We start from the raw sequence: 25,955 nt of genomic DNA on the forward strand, positions 1-25,955 counted from the left end.
ACAATGTGGGGTTCCTCCTCCCCGCCATTTTAGACAACCAGCCAAGCTAAAGCAAACAGCTGGGAACTGGTCTTCTCACACTGCTAAGAGGCCATGGATATCGCTCCCCCCCACACCGCCTAAAAATAGCAGCCTGCAGACAAGCCAGAAAGGGTGCATTATGTGCGCCAATTGAAGCGCAGTTCCCGACTCTTCCCCACTTGCCCTGGGGTGCAGTGGCAAGTGGGGTAATGGTTGTGGGGCTGATGTCAGCTGTTTTAAGGCCGCTCACATCAAACCCACAGGTTAGTAATAGAGAGGAGTAAGACAACCGCATTACTAACCCCATAGCTAGATTGTAAAAAAAAGACACAGCCAAAATAAAATCCTTTAATTTAAATAATGACACAGACTCCTTTATTTGGATTTTTTCTTTAATAAAAAAAAAGCACAGTTATACTCACCTAAGTTACGCCTAATCCACCGATGCCCATGTCCCCTGTAAAAAAAAAACAAAACAGAAAATCATAAAATAACCATATCCCTCACCTGTCTGACGTGAAAATAATCCATACTGTCACACGATGATCCGGATGATTTGGAGAGAAGTCACATCAGTGACCACTCTCCCCACCAGGCGGAACACACTAACAGGAGCGTAATCACTCCTCCAGTATCTAGCGCTGCCCTGTCATGAGTAAGTTCACCGGAATCCAAACCCGATAAAAACCGGTGACCTCACTTATGGCACCACTCGCTTATGTGCTGGCAGGGATAGTGGTTTAATCACTGATGTTACTGCTCTACAAATCATCGGGATCGTCGTGGGACAGTATTGATTATTTTCACATCGGACAGGTGAAGTATATGGTTGTTTATTATTTTTCTTCTTTTTCAGGGGACATGGGCATCAGAGGATTATCTTCACATTGGGAACAGAAGAGGAATATGGCTGTTTATTATTTTCTGTTTTATTACTGGTGACATGGGCATTGGTGGATTAAGCGAAAGGTGAGTATAACTGCACTTTTTATTTTTATTTAAAATAATGGTGCCAGTGTCGTTCTTTCAAATAAAACATTTTATTCTGGCTGTGTATTTTTTACACTCTAACTATGGGGTTAGTAATGGGGCTGTCTTATTTACCCCTCTCAATTACTAACCCCTGGGTTTGATGTCAGCTGACAATGCAAAGCTGACATCAACCGCACAAACATTACCCCACTTGCCATCAAACCAGGGAAAGTGGGAAAAGCCTATTGGCGCCTTTTCTGGGGCAGCTTCTGGCTGCTATTTTTAGGCTGGGGGGAGGGAAATATCCACAGCCCCTTACCAGTCTTAGAATACTATCCAGCTGCTTGCTTTAGCTTGGTAGGTTGTCAAAAAAGTGGGGGGGACCCAATGTAGTTTTTTTAAATTTAGTTAAATAATAAAAAAAAACAGGGTGAGACTCCTCTATTCTTGATAACAAGCCATGATAAAGCTGACAACTGAGGGTTGCAGGCTGCAGATGTCAGTTTTGACTGCGTTGGTTATCAAAAACAGGACACACCCAAAGTCTTTTTTTTCTATAGCACAGACGCTGGCTGATACATACTCCCATCAGCAGCGCCTGCTCTCGCCATTATCAACAACAGCAGGCATAGGCTGATTGGAGTAGAACTTATCAGCCGACGTGTGTGACCGGAGGTAACCTTTTAACTGCCAGTCTCAGCTGCTGGCGACAGCGTGGGAACCGCAGTTCTCTGACCGGCGATAATGATCTTGCCGCCGATGAGAGCTGCCAATGGCAAATGGGAAACAGCTGATGTTCGAGCTGCCGAACCCGAACAATAACACGGACTTCCTGGACTTTACTGTTCAGGTTCGCCCATCTTTACTCATGATGCTAACAATCAGGTCCACTTTGAAAAGTAGATTAGTGCAAGTGAAAACAAAATACTTGAAAGCAACTTGTAGTTGGTTTAGGGTGGTCAGAACACTCCAATAAATTAACATTAAGCATAAAAAAGCATAAACAGAAATATAATGTATACCAGCCTTTTTTTAACCTTTTCTATCTCTCATTTATCTCAATTACAACTGAGAAATAAATAAAAAAAACTCCTCTACGTGTCCAGTGAGCTACCTGCCTGCAGCAGGATCCTCCCCCTCTGCAGTAAGACATGAAAATTTTACACTGACTCCTTGGCTAAGCCTCTCTCCCTAACCCATTCCTGAGGATAAAATTAAAAATAGATTGAAAGAAGATTAACCCCTGCAGGATTTCTAAAACATGGAGGTTTAGACCTCACTTTACCAGTTTTATGCTCTAAGCTATTTTGGGGGCGGGGTTTTCTTTTCGCAGTATGTTGCTGCCTGCCTATGATTGGTCAACATCATACAGGGAGAAGAAGTACACGCCCCCAGTTAGAACTGTATGAAAACAGCCACTTGGACATTAAAAAAACAAATAACTCATTATATGCAAATCCTTTTATTGCTAATACCTCCACAACGAAGAGGCAAAATAAAAAAAAAATAAAAATACACGTTTTATTCTGCTCTTCAGCCACTATTATATTGTGCCTCCAGTTCAACATAAAAAAAATTTAGTGAAAGGTTCTCTTCAAGCCAAAAAGTGGTGTAAAATTACAACAGATATGTAATCCAATTTCTGACTGTAGTATATTTCTTGGATGCTCATGGCTACTGCAAGTTGCATAAAACTCAATAAAGGGGTGTGCACCTTAAAGGGGTTGTCCCCTTTCAGATAATGTTTTGCTCCTGATGAAGTTTGTTAAAACATAAGAAAATGTGCTATATTCTTTCCCTGGGTCCAACAGTTTCCTGTGTCTGACATTGGCCACGGCGCTGACATTACGTCGACAACCAGTCAGCGGCTCTGAAAGGGAAGCCCAACTTTTCTAAAAGGAAGGCAGATTTGGTCAAAACTGAAAAAGGCCAAAAACTGCATAAATAGAATTATGGCAAGAGCGTGGACTAGGCATGCTTAAAAGAGTTAATTCCCATGTAGTTATCTAATCAAAATTGCAAGTTTGCACTTTAGATGTTAATAAAATTCTTCTCCATTCTCAGGAACAAAGACATTTATAATTTCATGGTTCATAGGACACTGCCTTCGGGACCAGCCACCACTGCTACCAGCAGAGGTGGCCGAGCATGCTCAGAGCTTATAAGCTCTAAAGCTAGCTGTGATAGCTACAGCGCACCATTAGCTCCCAATCAACTTCAGTGCCACTGCAATCCCCAAGATACTTCAGAGACAATGCTGCCTCGTACAACAGTTTATAAAAAAAGGTTGCACTCTATCATGCTAAAGCATGTCAATGTGGAATATTAGGAAAAAATACGAGATGCTTAGCATAAAATTTGACCAAATATTATCTGCCCATCAACCATCGTCAAGGTGGCCTTTTTTTCTTTTTTTTGTCTTTTATATGTTAGCTTACTGACCGAGCACTCCGCCCTCCACCAGGTAGTGATTTTAATTACAGCAGGTCCCTACTTACCAATAAATGAAGGCATTGCTAACAGAGGTGTCCACATTCACCCAGGAATTCAGACATCAGTCTTAGAGAGGTATTCAATTCACATAGATCAGGGACCCATCAGACTGACACCACCTTGAAGATGGTTGATGGGCAGATATTTGGCCAAACTTTATGCTAAGCGTCTCATATTTTTTCCTAATACTCCAAAGCCGTATTGCTATTCAAATTCCACATAGTCAACATTGACATGCTTTAGCATGATAAGAGTGGAACTTTTTTTGTATATTGTATATGGAGGTAGCTCCTCCAGGTATGCACCTATTCCCACTAGTCTGGATGTGCCAGTCAGTTTTTTGTCTTTCGTAAAACAATTTGGAGCAGGTGGAGAAACAAAAGCGCGGATCCAGACTGTCACTCTAAAAGGATCGCAACAATGGTCAGCGAACAGGAAGCTGGGAGGCTTGGGAGGTGAACAATCTTGCCAAAGATCATGGGCCAATCTCTAGGGTGTTCATTTTCAGCTCTTTTTGAGGACGGGTTCACTTTAAATAAACTAAATGAAAAAATGCAGATAAAAGAATGTAAAAGACTAGTCATTCTTCTACCTGGACAACCCATCGTAGAAGTTATAGTGTTGGAACCAATCCAAATAATGACAGATAAGTTCTGCTGAATAAAAAAAAAGGGTCTCTTGCTATGGCCAATTTAAGAGATGGGTGCGGTGTAATCTAATATGAAGAGAAAAGAAAACGCAGGTGTGAAGAGCATCACCGAGAAAATAAATTGGAAAACCCATGGGAAGTTCCCGGTAGCTTCTCACTCCTAACATCATCTTCTCTCTCAGGCGGAGAACTTGCAAATTAAGAAGATATTAAAGGGAATCTGTCACCCCATTTTTGCCTATCAGCTGCCGGCACCGCCATCAGGGGCTTATCTACAGGATTCTGTAATGCTGTAGATAAGCCCCCGATGTAACCTTAAAGAGAAGAAAAAGGAGTTATATTATACTCACCCGGGGGCGGTCCGGTTTTGGTCCAATGGGTGTCGCGGTCCAGTCAGGCACCTCCCATCTTCTAACGGTGACGTCTTCTTCTTTGCTGCCTTTCGCGGCTCCTGCGCAGGCGCACTGCTCTGCCCTGTTGAGGGCAGAGAAGAATACTGCAGTGCGCAGGCGCCGGACCTCTCCCGGCACCTGCGCACTGCGGGACTCTGCTCTGCCCTCAACAGAGAAGAGCAGTGCGCCTGCGCAGGAGCCGCGAAAGGCAGCAAAGAAGAAGACGTCACCGTTAGAAGATGGGAGGTGCCTGACTGGACCGCGACACCCATTGGACCAAAACCGGACCGCCCCCGGGTGAGTATAATATAACTCATTTTTCTTATCTTTCAGGTTACATTGGGGGCTTATCTACAGCATTACAGAATGCTGTAGATAAGCCCCTGATGGCGGTGTCGGCAGCTGATAGGCAAAAAATGGAGTGACAGATTCCCTTTAATCCAGATGGACAGACCATGGATGAAATGTGCTATTTTTTGTGTGACCAGAACAAACATGTAGAAGGGAAAAAATATATATTTTTACATCCCAATAACAAAGCGCGCCTAGAAAACTCAACGTCAATAGATAAAGAGGAGGAAAGCTCATGCCTGCGCCTGTGGTGAGCTGCAGGGAAGAGACAGAATTTTCCAAAAAGATCACAATGGAATACAAGATTGTGCTAAGTACCGACTGCCGAGTCCTTCTCCGCATCCGGCAGGCTCGTCCTCTTCTGCGCCATCGTCCTTGCTATTATTCTATTTTCACAATCGGCCGGCACTGCGCGGACACCCAGGCAGTGGGAGAGACAAGCAAAAGCGGTGTTGTCTCTGACCAGGAGGACCGTGTACTAATGCGGCGAGATAAGACCTGTCTGCATTTGATCGGGGCGTAATAAGGCAGATAAGCGTGATTTTCTATAACCCTCAGCACCAATCCAATCTCTCTTAGCGCAATCAATGTCTTTTCGGATTAGCCAAGACACGTAGGTCCAATGGTCGGATGCATGGTGCGGCCGATTACATAGCGAGGTTACGCAGACCCTAATCACAAGGAGTTAACCGTACGAAGACTGATAACTATCTCTGTGAGTTCTGCTTTACCGACCGTCTGTGGGTAAACGCTGCCTTTACACAGGGAATAGTAATTTTCAGCTTTCTTTTTAGGTTTGGAAACAAAAGCAAATGGCATCGGTGGAATGAAATGTCAATGTATTCGGAACGCTTGTTATCCCGATGCGCAATCAACAAAAACACAATCTAACCTTTTCAGGTAGAGAAGAGCGAAAAAAAAAAAAAAAAAAAAAAAGGACAATAAAAACATAGAAAGAAATATGGAAGAAAAGGAAAGTTCCATCGCATCAACTCTACAGGGATTTGGTATGGAAAAGTCTCACAACGTCCGATAGTGACGGTAATTGTTGTCCAGGCTTAAAAAAAAAAAAAAAAAAAAAAAAAGCTACGTATGTTAGAGAGAACATAAATTATCTTTCCCCAGATAATTCAAAGTGGTTTACTAGTGGGGGCATGTAACAGCTGGAGCCAGTCAGTGGCCATTTCCTATATATTACTGGCATCACCTGTGACTCGCTCTCGCACCAAGATGGCAGAAGTACGAAGTACGACACCTGTCCTCCTGCAATAATAAATATGGCCGATGGTGGTGACAGGAATGAGATGCAGAGTTCAATTCATCTGGCAGAGATGGGAAAAATTCTCATATCCAAGAATCAGTCAGATGAAAGTCCCTGAGCATAACCCATAACCCCAGCAGCCATGCAGAAGACCACCTCAAACACTTGCAGAAGCCAACGCTAGCATAGCAAGTTCAGGTCACAGAAGACCATGGAATCCCAGATATCAAGTTCTCAGCAGATGGAACGGTTTACATATTGTCATCTTGTCAAGGCCACCTCCATGTGTCATGGTAGACAGAAATATGCCTTGGTGTGATATCACCATTACAGGAAAGGCTTGTCTATTTCTCACTTGGGGTGGTCCTGGGTTGGTATTCACCATGATGCTTCCACAATGAGGTCAATCTTCTTCGGCGCCCTGGTCACAACTCTTTGTGTATTTGGCGCAATGGACTTGGGGTTGGGGCGTTTATTATTCTTCCTGGTGGATCACTTTCATCTTCTGGATGAAAAGCATATGATCATCTTTTTCCAGTCCCTTCTTTCAGAAAACCCTTCAATGTGGCTCCTCAACAGGAATGCTTCCACCATGAGGTCAATCTTCTTCAGCATCCTGATCATAACTCTGTGTATTGAGTGCATTGTACTTGGGGTTGAGGCGTTGTTCTTCGAAGTGAAGCACTTTCATCTTCTGGATGAAATGCAGATCATCATCTTCTACCAGACCCTTCTTTCATAAAACTCATCGATTTGGTTCCTCAACAGAAACACAGTGTGGGGTCAGGCAAGGAATACTGTTTTCTTCTCCTGTCCAAGCGTCCGTTCTAAAATGATTATCAGCTTACGGTATGGACAAACTTCAGATAAAAGGGATGACCTTCTCCAAAGGCTTGAAGGTGTGGCCGGTTGATGAGCTGGCGACGTCTCGACTCAAAACGCAACATGCTTCCTAATTCCCATTGCGCTGCTTTTAGTAACATTGGCAGTACTACCCTGCTCGCTCCATTTGCTCATGTGGCGTTGGCAACATCTGACAACATGGAAGGTCATTCTGATCATGCTCTTCGCAAATTTAGAGGCATGTGAAAGCTTCTGACCATGGAGTTGCACTTGATGGGAAGCGGTGAGACTTTCATATCTTGTCATCATCCATGCTGCCACAATATCTAGCTCAGAGCACATGTAACAACTTTTATTCTATGTCTTAATTGCAAATGGGTTACACCTTCATCAGTGCCCATTTATTCAGCACGTTCACTTTTAGCAACTACTCCGACCTTAGAATTTCTACCACTCCGACTAAATGATTACTGATGGAAACCTTTCTAAAAGTGACAGGTTTCATTCATCTCAACTCAAAAATAAAAGGATCTATACAATGACCCGAGATCGGAAACAAACTTGAAATTTTGGATTTAAGTCAAAGTCCTGAGCAATTCATGCAATATAGTAAGTGTTTGGTTGTAAAACCTAGGTAGTAACCAACCAATCCCAATATGTAAGGATTTCGTTCACTTCCTCTCCCCTCCCTGCACAATGATCTCTGCACAGGTAACAGGGCATGCCTGCAACCCATCTATAAGAGTCAGTGAATGTAACTCATAGCTGCCTGCACACCAGTCTGCTGCACTAAATACGTAATAAGTTACTGTGTGCAAAAATGTAGCAACTTTTCATTCAGTGCACAAGGGAAGATGACTGCTTCTTCTAAGTGCATTGACCCGACCCAAGTGCACTTCCAGGCTGATTTGCATATGGCTTTAATGCTACATTTCTCATTACTGACACATTGGAGCTCTACAAGTAAGGTCTCATTTATATTGAGGGACAATCGCCCATACAACCATACCACTATTTCTTTATGTCACACCTTGATGACAGGTTCCTTCTATTGGATCCGGCACATGACCTGAACACACTCTGTGGGGAGGGGGAACAGAACCTTTACCTTAGCTTTGCACTTTACAAGGGATTGTCCACTACTTTAACGGGGTTTTCCAAAACTAATTTATTTTTTTATTTTTTTTACTATGGGTTTAAGAACAGAAGAGCACGTATTTGCTGTTCTATCCAGCACAGACTCAGAGGGATCGCGGACCGCTCCTACCGCCGATTCTCTTCCTCTTCCGGGCTGCTCTGTAAATGGAGCATGGCTGTCGTCATGCTGACTGACAGCCGACTTCCCATAGTTAGGCAGTGGGAAGCTGGCTGTCAATCAGCATCACATCAGCAAACACTTCCTGTCAACAGATCCGAAGAGAAGCCGCTGTTCTGTTGACGTGATGTAAGCGGAAGCCACTGAATCGCTGGCAGGAGCGGTCTATGCTTGCAGAGATTGGCAGCAGGCAGGTAGTTAGCAACTATCTGCCTGTTAGTTCTTAGTAAAAATTAAATTAGTCCTGAACACATGTGCTGCGAGGTCAAAACGACTCGCTGTTCATATGGTCAGCTTCATGTTTCCAAAGAAATGGCAGCAAAGATATTGCAAAAAATGATCAAAAAGGCATTTCAGGAAGAAAACTGCCGATGTTTCCAGAATCATGTTTAGCGGCGGTTAAACCGGTGTCTGGAAAACATCACGTGCACATATCCTAAAAGGGATTTTCCACTCAAAAAAGGAGATTTTTGTGTACTCACCGTAAAATCTCTTTCTCTTAGCCTCTAATTGGGGGACACAGAACCATGGGTGTTATGCTGCTGTCCACTAGGAGGCGACACTATGCATAATCTGAAAAAGATTAACCATGGCTCCTCCTCTGCAGTATACACCACTGGACGGCATCAGCCTTCTCCAGTTTTGTGCAAAAGCATTAGGAGGAACATAACAGAAACAACATAACCATGCCTGTAAGAAGGCCACTTTATACAAGCTCAAAGAACAATATGAGAACTCAACCATAACAACGGCCCGTAAGGGCAACAGGGTGGGAGCTGTGTCCCCCAATTAGTGGCTAAGAGAAAGAGATTTTATGGTGAGTACACTGTCGCCTCATTGGGGGACACAGAACCATGGGACGTCCCAAAGCAGTCCCTGGGTGGGAAGCAATGGACGAATATTGTGCTGACAGGTCCCTAAACTTGGTGCACCGCCACCTGCAGAACCTGTCTATCCAGGCTCGCGTCCGCTGAGGACTGGGTATGAACTCTGTAGTGTTTCGTAAACGTGTGTAGGCTAGCCCAAGTGGCCGCCTTACACACCTGTTGTGCCGAAGCCTGGTGCCGAATGGCCCAGGAGGCCCCTACCGCCCGCGTAGAGTGTGCCATACCACCGGCCGGAAGAGGAGAATTGTTAAGGCGGTAAGCCTTTTGTGTGGTGGACTTGATCCACCTGGCAAGGGTAGCTTTGGAAGCCGGCAGACCCTTGCGAACGCCTTCCGGAAGAAGGAAAAGGGAATCAGACTTCCGGAAGGGCGCAGTCCTAGGCACGTATATACGCAATGCCCTGACGAGGTCAAGCGTATGCAGAGCCTTCTCCACTCTATGAACCGGAACCGGGAAAAGGGATGGCAGTGAAATTTCCTCATTGAGGTGGAAGTTGGACACAACCTTCGGAAGGAAGGATGGGACTGTACGGAGAACTACCTTGTCCTGGTGAAAGGCTAGGAAGGGCCGTCTGCAGGAGAGTGCTGACAATTCAGACACCCTGTGTAGCGAGGTGATTGCCACCAGAAAAACCACCTTCTGTGATAGAATGCGGAGTGGGACTTCCTTAAGGGGTTCGAAAGGTGGTGCCTGCAATGCTGTCAGGACCAGGTTGAGGTCCCATGTTTCCACTGGACGTTTGTAGGGGGGAACTAATCGGGAAACTCCCTGGAGAAAAGTCCTTACTTGCGGCTTGTTAGCAATGTGCCTCTGGAAAAGCACTGAGAGCGCTGACACCTGGCTCTTAAGCGAGCCTAGGGATAGCCTGGCGTCCAGGCCCGATTGAAGAAAACCAAGTACCTTTGGGAGGGAATAAGGGAGTGGAATCTGGCCGTGAGATTCGCACCAGGTAAAGAAAGCTCTCCAGGTACGGTAATAAATCTTGGCGGAGGCTGGCTTCCGTGCCCTGATCATGGTCTTAATGACGTCCCGTGAGATCCCTGCCTGGGTTAGAACCCAGGTCTCAAGGGCTACGCCATCAAATTGAGAGCCCCTGAGTTCTGGTGGTAGAACGGGCCTTGTGACAGAAGATCGGGACGGTCGGAGAGACGCCAGGGGGCGTCTGCTGTAAGTTGTACAATGTTGGCGTACCATGTACGTCTGGGCCAGTCTGGCGCGATCAGGATGGTTGGAACTCCCTCTTGTTTCTGGAGATCAGAGGGAGGGGTAGAAAAATGTACAGAAGCTGGAACTGGGTCCAGTCCTGAACCAGGGCATCTGCTCCGAGCGACCGCGGATCGCGTGTCCTGGCCATGAAGTTGGAGACCTTGGCATTGAGATGGGATGCCATTAGGTCCACGTTCGGGGTCCCCCAGCGGCGGCAGATCTGGTGAAAAATTTCGGGATGGAGAGACCACTCCCCCAAGTCCATTCCTTGTCTGCTGAGGAAGTCGGCTTCCCAGTTGTCCACACCCGGAATGTGGACCGCAGAGAGTACCGACCTCGTGTCTTCCGCCCAGTGGAGGATATGTGCCACTTCCCTCATCGCCTGGGTACTGCGGGTTCCGCCTTGGTGATTCACATATGCCACCGCCGTGGCATTGTCCGACTGTATTCTGATATGAGAGGCTGCCATCAAGTGATGAAAGACCCTCAAGTGCTCATCGCCTGGGTACTGCGGGTTCCGCCTTGGTGATTCACATATGCCACCACCGTGGCATTGTCCGACTGTATTCTGATATGAGAGGCTGCCAGCAAGTGATGAAAGGCTCTCAGTGCCAGGAAGATGGCCCGAATCTCCAGGACGTTGATGGACATGGTCGCTTCCAGTGTTGACCACTTGCCTTGTGCCCTGTGATGTAGGTGCACCGCACCCCAACCTGTCAGGCTTTCGTCGGTGGTCAGAACCTTCCATTGACCTGAGAGAAAGGATTTTCCCCTTGCAAGCGAGGTTGGCTTGAGTCACCATTGCAGGGACCTTCTGGTTTTCGATGTCAGCCGGAACTCCCTGTCGAAGGGAGAAAGGATTCCTGTCCCAGGACTTGAGGATGGCTAGTTGAAGGGGTCTGAGGTGAAACTGGGCAAATGGTGCCGCCTCCATTGCTGCTGCCTTCCTGCCGAGGACTCTCATGGCAAACCGGAGAGTTCGGGGGGGGGGATTGCGGAGGAGTATGCGAACTCCCAGACGGAGAGGCAGTGCCTTGTCCCTGGGAAGGAGCACCAGACCCCTGGAGGTGTCGAATAGCATCCCTAGGAATGTCAGAGACTGACTCGGGGTAGTCGATGACTTTTGCAAGTTGACTAACCAGTCCAGGCGACTCAGTGTTGATTGTGATTGAGACGCTGACCTCGCAGTCCTTGAAGGTGGGAGCCTTGTTAAGAGGGTCGTCCAGGTATGGAATGACTACTATGCCTCTGGAGTGTAGAACGTCCATGGTGGCTGCCATGATTTTTGTAAACGTCCAGGGAGCCAAGGCGAGTCCGAACGGGAGCGCCACGAACTGGTAGTGATCCTGGTCGATAGCGAACCTGAGAAATCTCTGATGGGCGGGAGCAATCGGTATGTGCAGGTATGCATCCTGTATCTCTATGGAGGCGAGAAATTCTCCCTGCTCCATGGACGCAATGATGGACAAAGGGACTCCATGCGGAAATGACCAACCCGTACATATTTGTTGAGTTGTTTCAGGTCCAGTATGGGCCGTACGCTGCCTCCTTTTTTGGGGACTACAAATAGATTGGAGTAGAACCCTCAGAAGCGCTCGGTTGCGGGAACCGGTACTATGACTCCTGCTTGAAGGAAGGAGGAAACCGCGTGGCGGAAGTCACGAGCCTTGTCTGGCGGCTTTGGGGGAACAGAGAGGAAGAACCGGTTCGGTGGGCTGGAAGTGAACTCTATCTTGTATCCGGAAGACACTATTTCCCTGACCCACCTGTCTTCTGTAATAGGCAGCCAGACTTGCTGAAAGAGTAAAAGTCGTCCGCCTACGGGTGGGGTGTCTTCCGGAGTTCGTGAGTCATGATGAGGAGAAAGTCTGAGGTTTTCCTCCTTTGGGCTTTGCCTGGCCTGCTTTCGGCTGCCAGTTCCTGTCCGGCCTCTGCGCCGCCCGTGGGTTGTCCCTGCGTGGAGAGCGGTTACGATTTTGTGCTGGACGCGAGACGGACCAGCCTGAAGAATTCCGAAAGGATCAGAATCGTGTTTGGTTACGCCTTTTGAATGTGCGTTTAGGTTTTAGTTGAGGGAGAGAGGTACTCTTCCACCCAGTGGCATTGGATATCATTGTGTCCAACTTTTCACTGAAAAGTCGCCCACTGAGGTACAGGAGGTGTGTGAGGAACTTTTTCGAGGCCGCATCCGCTTTCCATTCCCGTAGCCAAAGGATACGCCGGATTGTGATGGCGTTTGATGCTATTCCCGCTACACCTCTTGCGGAATCCAGAGCTGCATGAAGCATGTAATCTGCTACCACTGCTATTTGAACCGCTTGGTCCGACAGCTCAGGATTGGAAGCTTGGAGGCCATCCTGCAAGTTTTTGGCCCAAGCCAGAATGGCTTTGGCCGCCCAGACTGAAGCGAACGCGGGAGCCAGGGAGGCCCCTGCCGCTTCAAAAATTAAACGAGCCATGTGTTCTACCTGCCGGTCTGCTGCGTCTCTATGGGTTGAGCTATCTGGCAGTGACAGCAGGGTCTGTGCTGCTAGCCTAGAGACTGGAGGGTTCACTTCGGGCGGATCTGTCCACTCCTTGGTGTCCTTCTGTGGGAAAGGGTACCTTGCCTCCAAATATATGCGATTGGTGAATTTCTTCTCGGGCTGCGAAAACTGCTTAGTAAGTATCGCCTGAAATTCCGGGTGATTAGAGAAGACCGTACGCGGTTTCAGAACACCTTCAAAGCAAATCTTGTGCTCTGGGGCTTCCGGGGGTGGATCAGAAATGTCCAGCACCCGATGGATGGAAGAGATAATGTCCTCAACTAGCGCTGCATTGCTAGGGGTACCGGGGACCAGAGACCTCTCCGTTTCGTTGTCTGAGTCGGAGTCACAGATGCCTTCCGAATCCTGCGTATCGCTGAGGCGTTCCCTGGTGGGAGAACTGGGGCGGAGGTCTCCTGTGGTCGGGGATCTGCGTTGTCTGTCCCTAGTAGGGGACGGTCTAGGTGACCTGGAACTACGGTGTCTCTCCCTAGAGGGGGAGGACCGTGTGCTATGGGATGACGCAGATGAACGCGACCTGTGGGTCCGCTTATGTCTGGGAGAGTCAGAAACGGCCTGTCCCTGAGTGGAGCTGTCCCTTTGCTGGGTAACGCTCATAGCCGAGACATGACCCTGCAGAGTCTGGAGTAATGTGGAGGTCAGGTTATCTATGGACTGCGTCATAGACTGCGACATTTGAGTAGCCCATTCTGGCGTGGTAGCAGACGCTGAAGCATTGGTAGGAGCCTCTTGGGGTTCTGACCCAGTATTTTGGATACAATCCCGGCAGTGCGGGTACGTGCTGCAACTGGGGAGAGTGGTTTTACAGGCTGTGCAGAATGCATAAAAGCAGTCCTGCCTGGTTCTCTTGTACCTTGATCCCGGCATAGTGCACCAAGTGCAGAAGGGCTGGCTATGCAGAGGAAACCTATAGGGGAGCTTTATAGGGAATATGGATTCACAGCAGAGTAAGAAAACCCAGCTGTGACCTTACCCCACCATTGTGCCCCTGGGTCCAGCGCTGTAGATTCACAGTCCTGTGCCCCCCGGAGACTGGCTGACGTGCTGCTGATGTCACAATGCCTTCTCCTGCAGCAATTCTGACCCAGAAATGGCCGCTGAGAGGACAAGGAGGAAGAGGAAGGTGGGCGGAGCTGAAAAGGGCACGCAGAGCTATGTAAAAACGAGCCCTTTCTGTCTCGATCCGCCCCTTCTATGACATAGTAAGGGGTCATATTTGTCATCTGGGGGGCGGGCTGGTGGGGCGGGGAGGAGGCGGTGGCTTCAGCTAGGCCGAAGCCGCGGTCTAAATTTGAAGTCTGATGCCCAGAAGGGCTCCAGGCCGGCGCGGATGTCCGGGAGGGGGTCGGATCTGAACCAGACCCCCCCAGATCTAAAGGCAGGATAGTGGTGGGGCTAGTAACAGGAGCTGGGCCCTGTGAGGGGTCCCCCTGAAGCGCTATGGAGCTGGCGCTGCCGTAGAGACAGGGGCACAGGAGCCCTGTGTCTGTGTGTGCTATGCCTGCGTGCACTCTCCCCCGGCCCCTACAGGAGCCCGCAGCTGAGCTGGAGGTCCCTGGCCTTGGAGCCGCAGAATGCTGCCTTGTACATGCCCTACCTGAGGGGTCTCAACCTAATGCCCCCAGAGGGGGGTTAAGGAGGGTGCTGCTGTCACCATCAGGGGGCTTCATCCTTGCCTCGACCTCAACCCAGAACCCAAGGGAATTGGGGAAGGAGGGGGGTCTCGACTTCGAACCAGTACCCGAGGGACTGGGGAAGGAACGACATGGGGAACAGCCACCTCAACTTCAACCGGGCACCCTATAATAGGGGCCGAGAAAGGAGCCATGCCGGGGGTCTTGCAGGAGGCCAACTTTTCTTCATCTGTAGTCCGACAGGAAAAAAACGGAAAAAAACGGAAAAAAATAAAAAAGGGAAAAAATCTTTAGGTATGCCTCCTATGCGACACAAAGCAAAAACTGGAGAAGGCTGACGCCGCCCAGGGGTGTATACTACAGAGGAAGAGCCATAGTTAATCTTTTTCAGATTATGCATAGTGTCGCCTCCTAGTGAACAGCAGTATAACACCCATGGTTCTGTGACAGAGTAACTTCATTTTTTTTTTTTCATTTTTTTTTAGCTGTCTCGTCTGACTTTCACAGAGTCGCTGTAATAATCTTTTGCGCCACTCATCCACTTCACCAACGGCAACTTTGAGACATCATTTGTCTCCTACCAGTCCACTATGCCAAGGTGCTCCCGGTGGTCGCCATATTAACAAATTACTGCACCCTCCTGGCTTGTCCAAAATGAGCCGAGGGCGGGTTAGGGGTGAGGTCACAGGGAGGAAGTAAAACGACAGTTTGCTGTTACCTTCTGTGAATTACAGAGAAAAGCTGGAACGACAGAGAGGAACACGGGAGAGACAGAAGGCGGACAAGGGAGTGGCACAGAAGAAGAACAACAAAGAAGCAGCACAGAAGGACGACACCGGAGCGGCACAGAAGAGGAACAACAAAGAAGCGGCACAGAAGGACGACACCGGAGCGCCACAGAAGGACGACACCGGAGCGGCACAGACTCCTCAATTTCCCTTACACCAACTCCGACTCCCACTGCTTACATTTAAGTGAAAAATGTATTGTAGTACAATGTGAACATCAGACATTTAATCATTTTTATGATACAACTAGATTATGGCCCGATGCTATCGCATCGGGAGGATGCGGTAGCATCACACCTCTTGCCATGTTAACCTTCAACACACACACTCCTCTCACCTTTCACCATCTCCAATCACTCTTTCACTCCACATACGACCCCTTCTCTCACTCCGTCTCTCATACTCACGCCGTCATCGCCGCTGCTCCACGATTCCCGACATCTTCTTCCGCCGGCGCCATCCTGGATCCTGACGTTGTCCACGCCGGCGACATGTTCTTGCGGCGACGCCATCTTGAGTATCGTGAAATCCCACGATAGTCAAGATAGCGTCGCCGGAAGAACATGTCGCCGGCGTGGACGACGTCGGGATCCAAAATGGCGTCGGCGAAATCTCGCGAGTTTTCGCCGACGCCATTTTGGATCCCGACGTCGTCCTCGCCGGCGACATGTTCTTACGGCGACGCCATCTTGACTATCGCGGGATTTCGCCGATCCAAAATGGCGTCGCCGCAAGAACATGTCGCCGGCGTGGACGACATCGGGATCCAAAATGGCGTCGGCGTAATCTCGCCAGCGACATGTTCTTGCGGCGACGCCATCTTGAATCTCGCGGGATTTCACGAAATCCAAGATGGCGTCGCCGCAAGAACATGTCGGCGGCCTGGAGAACGTCTGGATCCAGGATCGCGGCGGCGGAGGAAGATGTTGGGGCAGCGACGATGACGGTGTGAGTATGAGAAACGGAGTGAGAGAAAGGAACGTATGTGGAGTGAAAGAGTGAGTGGACGTGAGTGGAGGTGAAAGGTGAGAGGAGTGTGTGTTGAGGCGGTGTGGTGTGTTGAGGGTTAACATGTGCGTGTGTGGTGACGTCACCGGTTACAACTGGATGGAAGTTGTTACAACCGGAAGCTGCTTAGGGCATTTATTATTATAGATAATCAAGATATTTAGATAGAACATAACATTTATTGGAATACAACTTTAGAACACAAAAAACTAATTGTAAAGACGTAATACACTATGTAATATCGATTACATACATATATACACATTATATATATATATATATATATATATATATATATATACACACACACACACACACACACACATACATATACACTATGTAAGTGCCAAAATACATTTTTCAACAAAAACATATGAGGGGCGATTCAAAAGTAATGATCGGTTATTTCTATTGCACACAGAAATTAAAATAAAATGTTTTCCTCTCTTTTAGGTTCCCACTAGTCCAGGAAAAAAAAAAATCACTTAAATAGGCCACGATTCCCAGGAGCTACATTCATTTGAATATGAACTGCCAAGGAGTGAACATCAAAATGGAAAAAAACGAGCTCAGAGCTGTCATCAAATACCTCTGCTTGAAAAAAATGTCTACCAAAGACATACACAGCGACTGGGTGGAAACATTGGGGGACTCTTCTCCTCCATATTCCACAGTTGCACGTTGGGCCAAGGAATTTAAGCTGGGAAGAACATCGACGGAAGATGAACATCGCGAAGGACGCCCATCCACGTCCCTCAATGAAGAAAACGTGAAAAAAGTTGAAGTTGTGTTGGCAGATCAAAGAGTGACTATCAGGCATGTAGCTGAGGTCACAGGGATCTCATATGGCAGTATTCAAAGAATCCTTGCAAAAGAATTGCATATGAGAAAGGTCTCCGCGCGTTGGGTGCCAAAAATGTTAACCGACGAGCAAAAGAAGAAACGAGTTGACATTTCAATAGCATATCTCGAAAAGTTCCAAGCAGACTAGGAGAATTTTTTGTCACGTTTTTTGACCATGGATGAGACCTGGATCCACCACTTTGATCCCGAAACGAAACAACAATCGATGACATGGAAACGAGCCGACAAACCGACGCCGAAGAAATTCAAAGTGTCAAGCTCAGCAGGGAAGGTTATGGCATCCTTTTTTGGGACGCTGAAGGAATTATTATGGTGAACTATTTGGAGAAGGGAGCCACTATTACGGGCTCCTACTACGCAGAACAAATAAGAAGATTGCGGGAGGCCATCAAGGAGAAAAGGCGCGGCAAACTGCAGGCTGGAGTGCTGTTTCACCAAGATAACGCACCGGCTCACAAAGCTGCAGTTGCCATGGCTACCATTCAAGAAGCGGGCTTTGAACTGGTGGAACACCCCCCCTATTCGCCAGATTTAGCCCCCCAGTGACTTCTTTCACTTTCCTCGGCTCAAGGAACACCTCCGGGGCAAGAAATTTGACAATAGCGACGTGATAACCGCTGTTGGGGAGTTTTTTGAGGGTCAAGATCAAGAATTTTTTTCGAAGGGAATTCTAAGTTTAGAAAAGAGATGGACTAAATGTATAGACTTGTTAGGAGACTATGTAGAAAAATAAAAAAAATTTTTGACTATATTCATTGTGTTTATTATTGATTATCATTACTTTTGGATCGCCCCTCGTACTAAATAACATTTGTGCAGTCTATGAATTTGTTCTAAGAAATAGAATTGCCTCCATCAGATCCTCCTTCATAGATGACCTCAAATCTGACCTAATAATTTTAAGGCCAGAGAACAACCTCTCTACACTAACTTGGATTGGAGGAAAAGCCGTAACCACATGGGCAGCATCTCTCACAATTTCCAAGTATAAAGGAATTGCCTCATCCAGTTTTGATGAACGGTTGAATTTTTCTATTTGTTTGAGAGCAAGTGAAACATGTTGCTGAAATATGGTCAATCTGCTTGCTATAGGAGACGGAGTGAAATCTTTTTCCTTGCGGCAACCCTTTGCCTGCTCCATGTCATCCAAATACTTGTCAAAGTCAAACTCCTCATCTGATGAGGATGAAGATATGGCAGCAGTAGCACTGTCAGGACCCAAGTCCTCTTGCGCCTGGCAGTCCTCCTGTAGGCCACTCATCCTAACTGCTACCTCAGTCAGAGCTTCTTTTCCTTTAGTAAGCTGTTGATCATCAAGCAGTATACGATGACTTGGGTCCACATAAACAGCTGCCAGAAAAATTTTATTTTACAATAGCTGTGTCTCTCTCCGTTTCATTTACGCAGAAATGCCATCTGCGATTAAACTTCCTCTTTGGGACAGGCAAAATAGCAAGTTCTTCCACTCCCTTATGAAAATGAGTTAAATCCTCAGCTTGTAATTTTTTAGTCACGGTAAATGGGTGATTAAGCAATTCCTTCAATTTAGCCACCTGTGTCCATTGACCTTCATTTAGGGTTACCTGAGGGTTCGCCATATCTATAAGAAACGGTTTCAGTTCAAGCAATCGCTCAATCATTATATAGGTGCTGCCCCACCGAGAGGCTTGATCGACAATTGCCCCTTTCCCAGCACGTCTCTTCAAGATGGAATCAATTTTAGGGGTTCTGGCGGCAATAACCAATTTCCCAATCAGATTTCCAGCATGTCCCTCTGGCAGACTAGCCCTTATTCTCAGCTGCAGCGTTTGCACAACTTTCTCACTTTCTCCAGCTTGGGGCCCAGGAATCGGATCCTGTGCAGGGCAGGCACCCCTCCCCCTCCTCTCTCTGGTGAAGACGGCAGAAAACAGGACAGAGGAGGGGAGATTACCCCCTGCAGTCTGGAGCCGATGCAGGACGGGAGCACTGCAGCATACAAGTGAGTTTTGATAGGTGCGTGCCCCTGCTTCTAGGGGGGGGGCAGCTGCCCCCCCTGCCTCTCGCTGGCTACGGCCATGATTCACACACAGCGTTTTTGCGGATCCGTTTTTTGCAGTAAAATGCAGTGTCTCTGGGCATCCCAGCAAAGCCAACGGGTTTCAAGATATGACATTCAGGCATATTGTTTTGTAAGGATCCGTTTTTGGGCTGAATGAGCATGTCAGTTTGTGCGGCGTTTTTCGAATCTGCTTTTGCTATTGAAAACATTATCTATGAGCTCAAAAACCTTTCAGGTGATGCGTTTTTTTAAAAAGCTGATCTACTTTTGCAGCTGAAAAACGTATCCTCAAAAAACGCAGCAAAAACGCTGTGTGTGAATGTAGCCTTAGATCAGGAATAGAACAGCCATTTATAGGACATTTCATAACTTTCCCAAATTCCTATGAAAAAATATTCAGCACATTCTGCATTGAACTACTGTACCCAATTTATTATATATTTTAGGAGTCGGAGTCGGACCATTTTATACCGACTCCGACTCCGCCAAAATGAGCTCCGACTCTACGACTCCGAATCCACAGCCCTGGAAGTAGCACAGAAGAAAAACACCGGAGCAGCACAGAAGAACATGGGAGTGGCACAGATGAACACGGGAGCAGCACAGAAGAAGAACATAGCTTCCGCCGATGAGTCTAAACCTAAAACACATTGTCACAAACTTTCATGTTGAGCGAATCAGAGCATATGGTTTCATCGCCCCCCCCCAAGATTATGTACAAAAAGTTGCGGGAAAAGTTAATGATAAAGACGACGGCCATTCTGCCTCGTACCGTACTGCCTCGGCCACGCTGTTGGAGGTGTGCCCAGACAGGGCGTCGTGCAGGTTGCGGATGAAGTAATTTCGATACTCTTCTGGAAGTGACATGAAGGTGCCCCCCATGACGATGAACTCCACCTTGTCCACGCTGTGCCCGAGCTGCTTGAGCTGTAATGTAGAAAACACCACGGCGGTATAATTAATTAATGAGCCGAGTTTCACCATTCATGTCATTAGGAGCCGACGCAATTATCCCCTGGGAGGAAAGACAAAAACCATTTCATACATATTCACTCCGAGGCAAGTGACTGCCGCAGAGAAAAATGATGTGACATTACGAGACCCCACGACAAGACTTCTTATGTTACGGTCATATTACACAGCAATTATTCCTTTCTCCGGGCAAACAAAGGTCAGGAAAAAATAAGATCAATTACTAACCAAAAGAATCCAAACGATGGATGTAGCCAAAAATTACCGCACGCCTTCCTAAACTTACTTCATCTGACATCATCGCCTGTCACTGAAGTCCTGGACCAGCAAGTGTAAACCCATAAATCCCCCTATCTTAGGCTGGTTTCACACTAGCGTTTGATCGCGCAGCGCATCGTGCGCTATCGAGCGCATGCGCAATGTTCCCCTATCTTTAACATGGTGGTCGCAGGGTCTAGCGAATGTACGCGCTCATCAGCGTTTAGCGTGCACTGCGCATTTTACAGGTGTGCGTCCTGACGCGCCGTACGCTACATGTTGCATTTTTTGCACCGCCTAAATCGTTAAAAAAATCGCGCGCACACGTGTGCGCCCAAAAATAGCATTACAGTCTATGGGGTCGCTGACAAGCGCTTGGCAGCGCGCACGTCAGCGCGCACGTCAGCGCCTTGTGCGCGCACGCGATTTGAGTAAACAATGTCTAGACACTTGTGTAAAACTCCCCCTAAATAAGTAACATTGTTTGGGAGGAGTGTGGATAAAAAGGTGTCTTCAGGGACAATTACTCTACAGACAGCCTTGCAGAGAGACCAGACAAGAGCCTAGAAGAGCCTTTACAATTGTGGATTCAAGCTTCAGGAGCCAAAATGTGAGTATTCTTCAACATAATGTCTGTGTGTCCTGTACAATTTTATAATGTACTAATGTATTTTTTGTTTTCATTTCAGCATGTCTTCTTCTGGATCGGACTATTTGCCATCTCGGCAAGAACTGGCCCAAGCTGATCGTGAGGTATGGATGTTGCTGCCTTTGGGTAAGTATAGCTGCCTATAGAAATGTGTTTTAATTTTTTATTTCTTTACAGACATCGGACACGGACAGTGAAGATGGAGTGCGGGAGCGGTCTGAGCGGGAGCAGTCTGAGCGGGAGCAGTCTGAGCGGGAGCAGTCTGAGCGGGAGCAGTCTGAGCGGGAGCAGTCTGAGCGGGAGCAGTCTGAGCGGGAGCAGTCTGAGCGGGAGCAGCGTAGTCAAGTCGTGGCGAGGAGACGCAATGTGAGTAATATATATTTTTTTTTTCTGTCTTTATTTATCTTGCTTTATCTCTGTTTCATTTTCCAAAATTCAAAACATTATAATAATATTTTTTCTAGGTTCCACAACGGGATGAGGAAGAAGTAGTGTACATCGACAACGAGCACCTGATCCGCCTCGTTGAGGAGCGCATCACGTTGTGGGACAGCCGTGACCAGCAGTACAAAGACACAGTGGTGACCCGGCAGCTCTGGAATGAGGTGGCCGCAGCGATGATGGATGGCTGGGACAGCGCCTCTCCAAGTTCAAAAAGGGCGTTCAGTAAGTATAAAGATGCTCTGTGATACTGCATTGATTTATGGTCCTGATGGTGCTGGTGTTTTTTTGGCAAGATATATTCTTGCATTAAAAACACCAATACCATGTGGAATACATTGATTGATTTTTGTCTTCAACTGCTGTGTTGCTTTATGGTCCTGATGGCGCTGGTGTTTTTTGGGCAAGATATATTCTTGCATTAAAAACACCAATGCCATGTGGAAAAAAGTGATTGCTTTGTCAACTGCTGTTTTGATCCGGTTTTCACTCTTGCTGCGGATGATACTGTTGTTTTAGCTGCTACATATATTCTAGCAGGAAACATAACAGTGTCCTCAGGATCAACAGTGACTGCATTGTGTCTAGAATTTTATTTGTGCTGCAGCATTGACTGTTTGCAAAGTTCTATCCGGTGTGTGTGCTGATAATTAAGTTGCCTAAAGTGCATTTTCTTCCCCCCAACAGTGAACAAAATCCGCACACGTTGGCGCTCGATGAAGGACCGCTTCAACACTGATGTTCGTGCTGAGGGACAGGTTCGGAGTGGTTCAGCGGCAAGGCGCAGAAGTACCGCTATCATCGAGAGTTGGCTTTCCTGAGACTGGTCCTTGCCACCAGGGCGTAAGTGTTTTTTGTTTGTTCTTGCTATGTGCTTTTCCATTCCACAGCTGATGCTTCTTTTAAATACATGATACTAATGGTTTCCCTTTCTTTCCACAGCACCTGGAGCAGCACCCTGCAACCTGTCCTGGGAGCGGTTCTTCATCGATCGACCTCGGACCCGTCCCAGCCATCCGACAGCCAGGAAGCATCTTGCAGGTCAGCAACACAGACAGCTGGTGACCAGGAAGCTGGTCCATCAGGTGTTCCCGTCCCAGGTCTCTGTCACAGGTTATGCAGGCATTACCCGCCGGCGGCAGAGGACCTCGGACAGGCCTGTCATGCCCGAGTTCATGCTCTTGAGCGAGGCCTTTAAGGCCAGCCTCAAGGCGCTGTCCGCCAGAATGGAAAGCGGTTTTTCCCTGATGGAACGTGGTTTTAACCACATGGAACACCGCTTCCACTCTGTTGACCAGCGCCTTGACCGTCTGGAGGCCGACCTCAACAGACCGGCGCACCATTTTTTCAGTAAAATTGAACAGGGCATGGCGGAACACCTTAGTCCTGAGCAACAGCTGAGTGTGTTACAGGCCTGCAACACTGCTTACTTGCAGGCTATGCAGCAGAGTCGGTACGTGCAGCAGTCAGTGGTGTCATTTCCAACAGTTTCACCGCTGACTCGCTTCACCATACTACCGACTTCTGCTGCATACCACTGCACTGCCACCTGCATTCCCAGCGAAGCCGGACACCACTACACCACACCAATGCCGAGTGCTGCTGGACACTCCTCCGCCACCCCCACTATGGCAAGCGCTGCTCCTGTATGGAGCACCACCACCGCCATAGCACCACCAGCTTGGAGCCAAACCAACACAGAACCTGCTTGGGCCACAGACACCACCAGTCAACATCAAAGGAGCCCCGCCAGCACTCCTCAGCAACGGAGCCCCGCCAGCACTCCTCAGCAACGGAGCCCCGCCAGCACTCCTCAGCAACGGAGCCCCGCCAGCACTCCTCAGCAACGGAGCCCCGCCAGCACTCCTCAGCAACGGAGTCCCGCCAGCACTCCTCAGCAACGGAGTCCCGCCAGCACTCCTCAGCAACGGAGCCCCGCCAGCACTCCTCAGCAACGGAGCACCGCCAGCACTCCTCAGCAACGGAGCACCGCCAGCACTCCTCAGCAACGGAGCACCGCCAGCACTCCTCAGCAACGGAGCACCGCCAGCACTCCTCAGCAACGGAGCACCGCCAGCACTCCTCAGCAACGGAGCACCGCCAGCACTCCTCAGCAAAGGAGCACCGCCAGCACTCCTCATCAAAGGAGCACCGCCAGCACTCCTCATCAAAGGAGCACCGCAAGCACTCCTCATCGTAAGATCGCCGCCACCAATACTCCTCCTCGGAGTCCCCCAAGAACTTTGGCTGAGATACCAGACAGGCAGCCTCCTGCTCGGAGCACCGATCCAACTTTCTCCCCTTCTAGGAGCACCGCCACTGCCACTTTTTATCAGCACCGCCACCAAAGAGCAGCAAAGGGGTGATCCGCATTCCCTATTTTACGGGGCAACAAGACAGTCCACCATCACCAGGCGGTTGACCAAAGTAAGGCGGTCACAGGCTGCAAGTCGCTCCGGATAGGATATTCCTGCGCCAAAGAAAAAAAAACAAAAAACTTTGTTCGTCCATCCACCTTCTCCTCCTAATGTGTCTCAACCTGCCTCCATGTCCATTTCAGAGCTCTCTTCCCCCAGTACTTTCGTCACCCCTTCTCCTAGAACCCCTTCCTCAACCTCCAGTCGTTCCTCGTCTCTCCACACACTCAAAGTATCCCAATCTTCCCCCAAACGTCATTCCTAATAAAAAAAATTTTTTTTATTTTTTGTTAAAAAATAAATGTGCAATTTTGCTTTCAAAGGATTTGGATTGGTTACTGTGTCAATCGCCGAGTACACACACTGCGCCGTACACTTAGCGTTTTTGCCACCAGATATCTCCATTACGAGACATGTTTCTTGTGTCAGTCTTGGAGATATGTGTTGTCAACTAAACAAATCTACATGACTTGTCTTTTCAACAACAGTCTCTACATTCTTGTAATATTGCACAGACTGGATCCAGCAGAGTTCCACAACTCTAGTCCTCAAGATACACCATCAGATCATGTTGTATGGAATCCTCTTTTTTTTTGTGCTCGTGAAGCAGTTAGCAACGGAGATATGGATTTCATTACAACATGATCTGTTGGTGGACCTTGAGGAGTGGAGTTGGGGAGCCCTGATGGATACAGTCTGTGCAATATTAAAAAAATGTAGAGACTGCTGTGAAAAAGACAAGTCATGTAGATTGGTTTCGTTGACAACACATATCTCCTTGACTGACACAAGAAACATCAGTAATGGAGATATCTGGTGTATTGCACACACTAAATTATGGAAGGGTTCCCCAACTACAGTGTTAAACGCCAACAAACAAATCATGTTTTTAGTAATTCGATTAGAGTTACCAAAAAAAAAAGGAAACATGATCTGTTGGTCGACATTTAGGACTACATTTTTGAAACCCTGGCATAGAGGATGGTGTTGAGTGCAAGGCATATCTATTGTTACCTTCCTTTTTTTTTCCGTTCGCATTTAACTATTAGAGAAAAGGCAAGGAACTAAAGATATACCTTGTAAATAACCACATACTCTATTACGTGTTTGTGGAAGAAACACATTACTGATGGTGAAAATAAATGTTATATATACTTCCCAAATACCCTGACCTTTCATCACTATCACACCTGGGCAGGTGAATTGATTTTGAATCTGCAGCGTTGCTATAACTCTCCATATATTTTAGTGAATCTGTATTGTAATGGCCATTTGTGATAAGTATTCAGCATGACACAAGGCCTGGGTATTTTACCTGACTCAGTTGTATTATCTCCACCATCGCTGTTAATTGAACACACTGTAGAGATTATAAAGGTAATACAACTTGTGTTTGTATGTCACCTACTCAGGAGTATTAGTGAATTCATGATGCACAGAACACAGCATCATAAATTCACCGAGACACCTGGCTACTTGCTAATGGTTTTGGGAGTGTAAAAACAGAGAATGCACTCAGTACAGGTAGCAAAACAGTTTTTTTTTTATTAACATACCAACAACATGCAATAACATTTTTTTTACACCATTTGCTCTTGCCATTCCACCTGTCCTACATCTGAGTTGAAGTAGGCCGCCAATTGGTTCCTCATTTGGCCAACTTCAACAGATGACCTGAGAGGGTGCTGTGTAAATTCAGGCAATGGATTAGGAGCAACGTCAACAAGATCAAAGTTCGGGTGCACTCGAGAAATTACAAAATTATGTAGCACCACACAGGCCTTGACCACCTCATCCACTGTTTCCAGTTTCAGATTAATAGCTGTGCCGATAATGCGCCATCTAGATACAAGTATACCGAAGGCACACTCAACAGTTCTCCTGGCCCTGGTGAGCCTGTAATTATAAATTCTTTTGTGGAGGTCCAAGTCCCGGCTGGAGTAGGGT

The 25,955-nt window shown here is 47.5% G+C and overlaps 1 protein-coding gene across 2 annotated transcripts in view; it reads right to left on the reverse strand.

The window, feature by feature from the left end:
- Positions 1-25,955, reverse strand: part of ELP3 (elongator acetyltransferase complex subunit 3) — a 134,091-nt gene that overhangs the window by 71,488 nt on the left and 36,648 nt on the right. For both annotated transcript variants that reach the window (XM_073586335.1, XM_073586336.1), the window contains one exon: positions 20,044-20,198. In XM_073586335.1, the coding sequence (XP_073442436.1) occupies positions 20,044-20,198 (155 nt within the window). The remainder of the gene's footprint in view (positions 1-20,043; positions 20,199-25,955) is intronic.

Source organism: Dendrobates tinctorius, unplaced genomic scaffold (assembly GCF_039654945.1).
Source record: "Dendrobates tinctorius isolate UK_male_01 unplaced genomic scaffold, ASM3965494v1 ptg000093l, whole genome shotgun sequence".
Taxonomy (NCBI): Eukaryota; Metazoa; Chordata; class Amphibia; order Anura; family Dendrobatidae; genus Dendrobates; species Dendrobates tinctorius.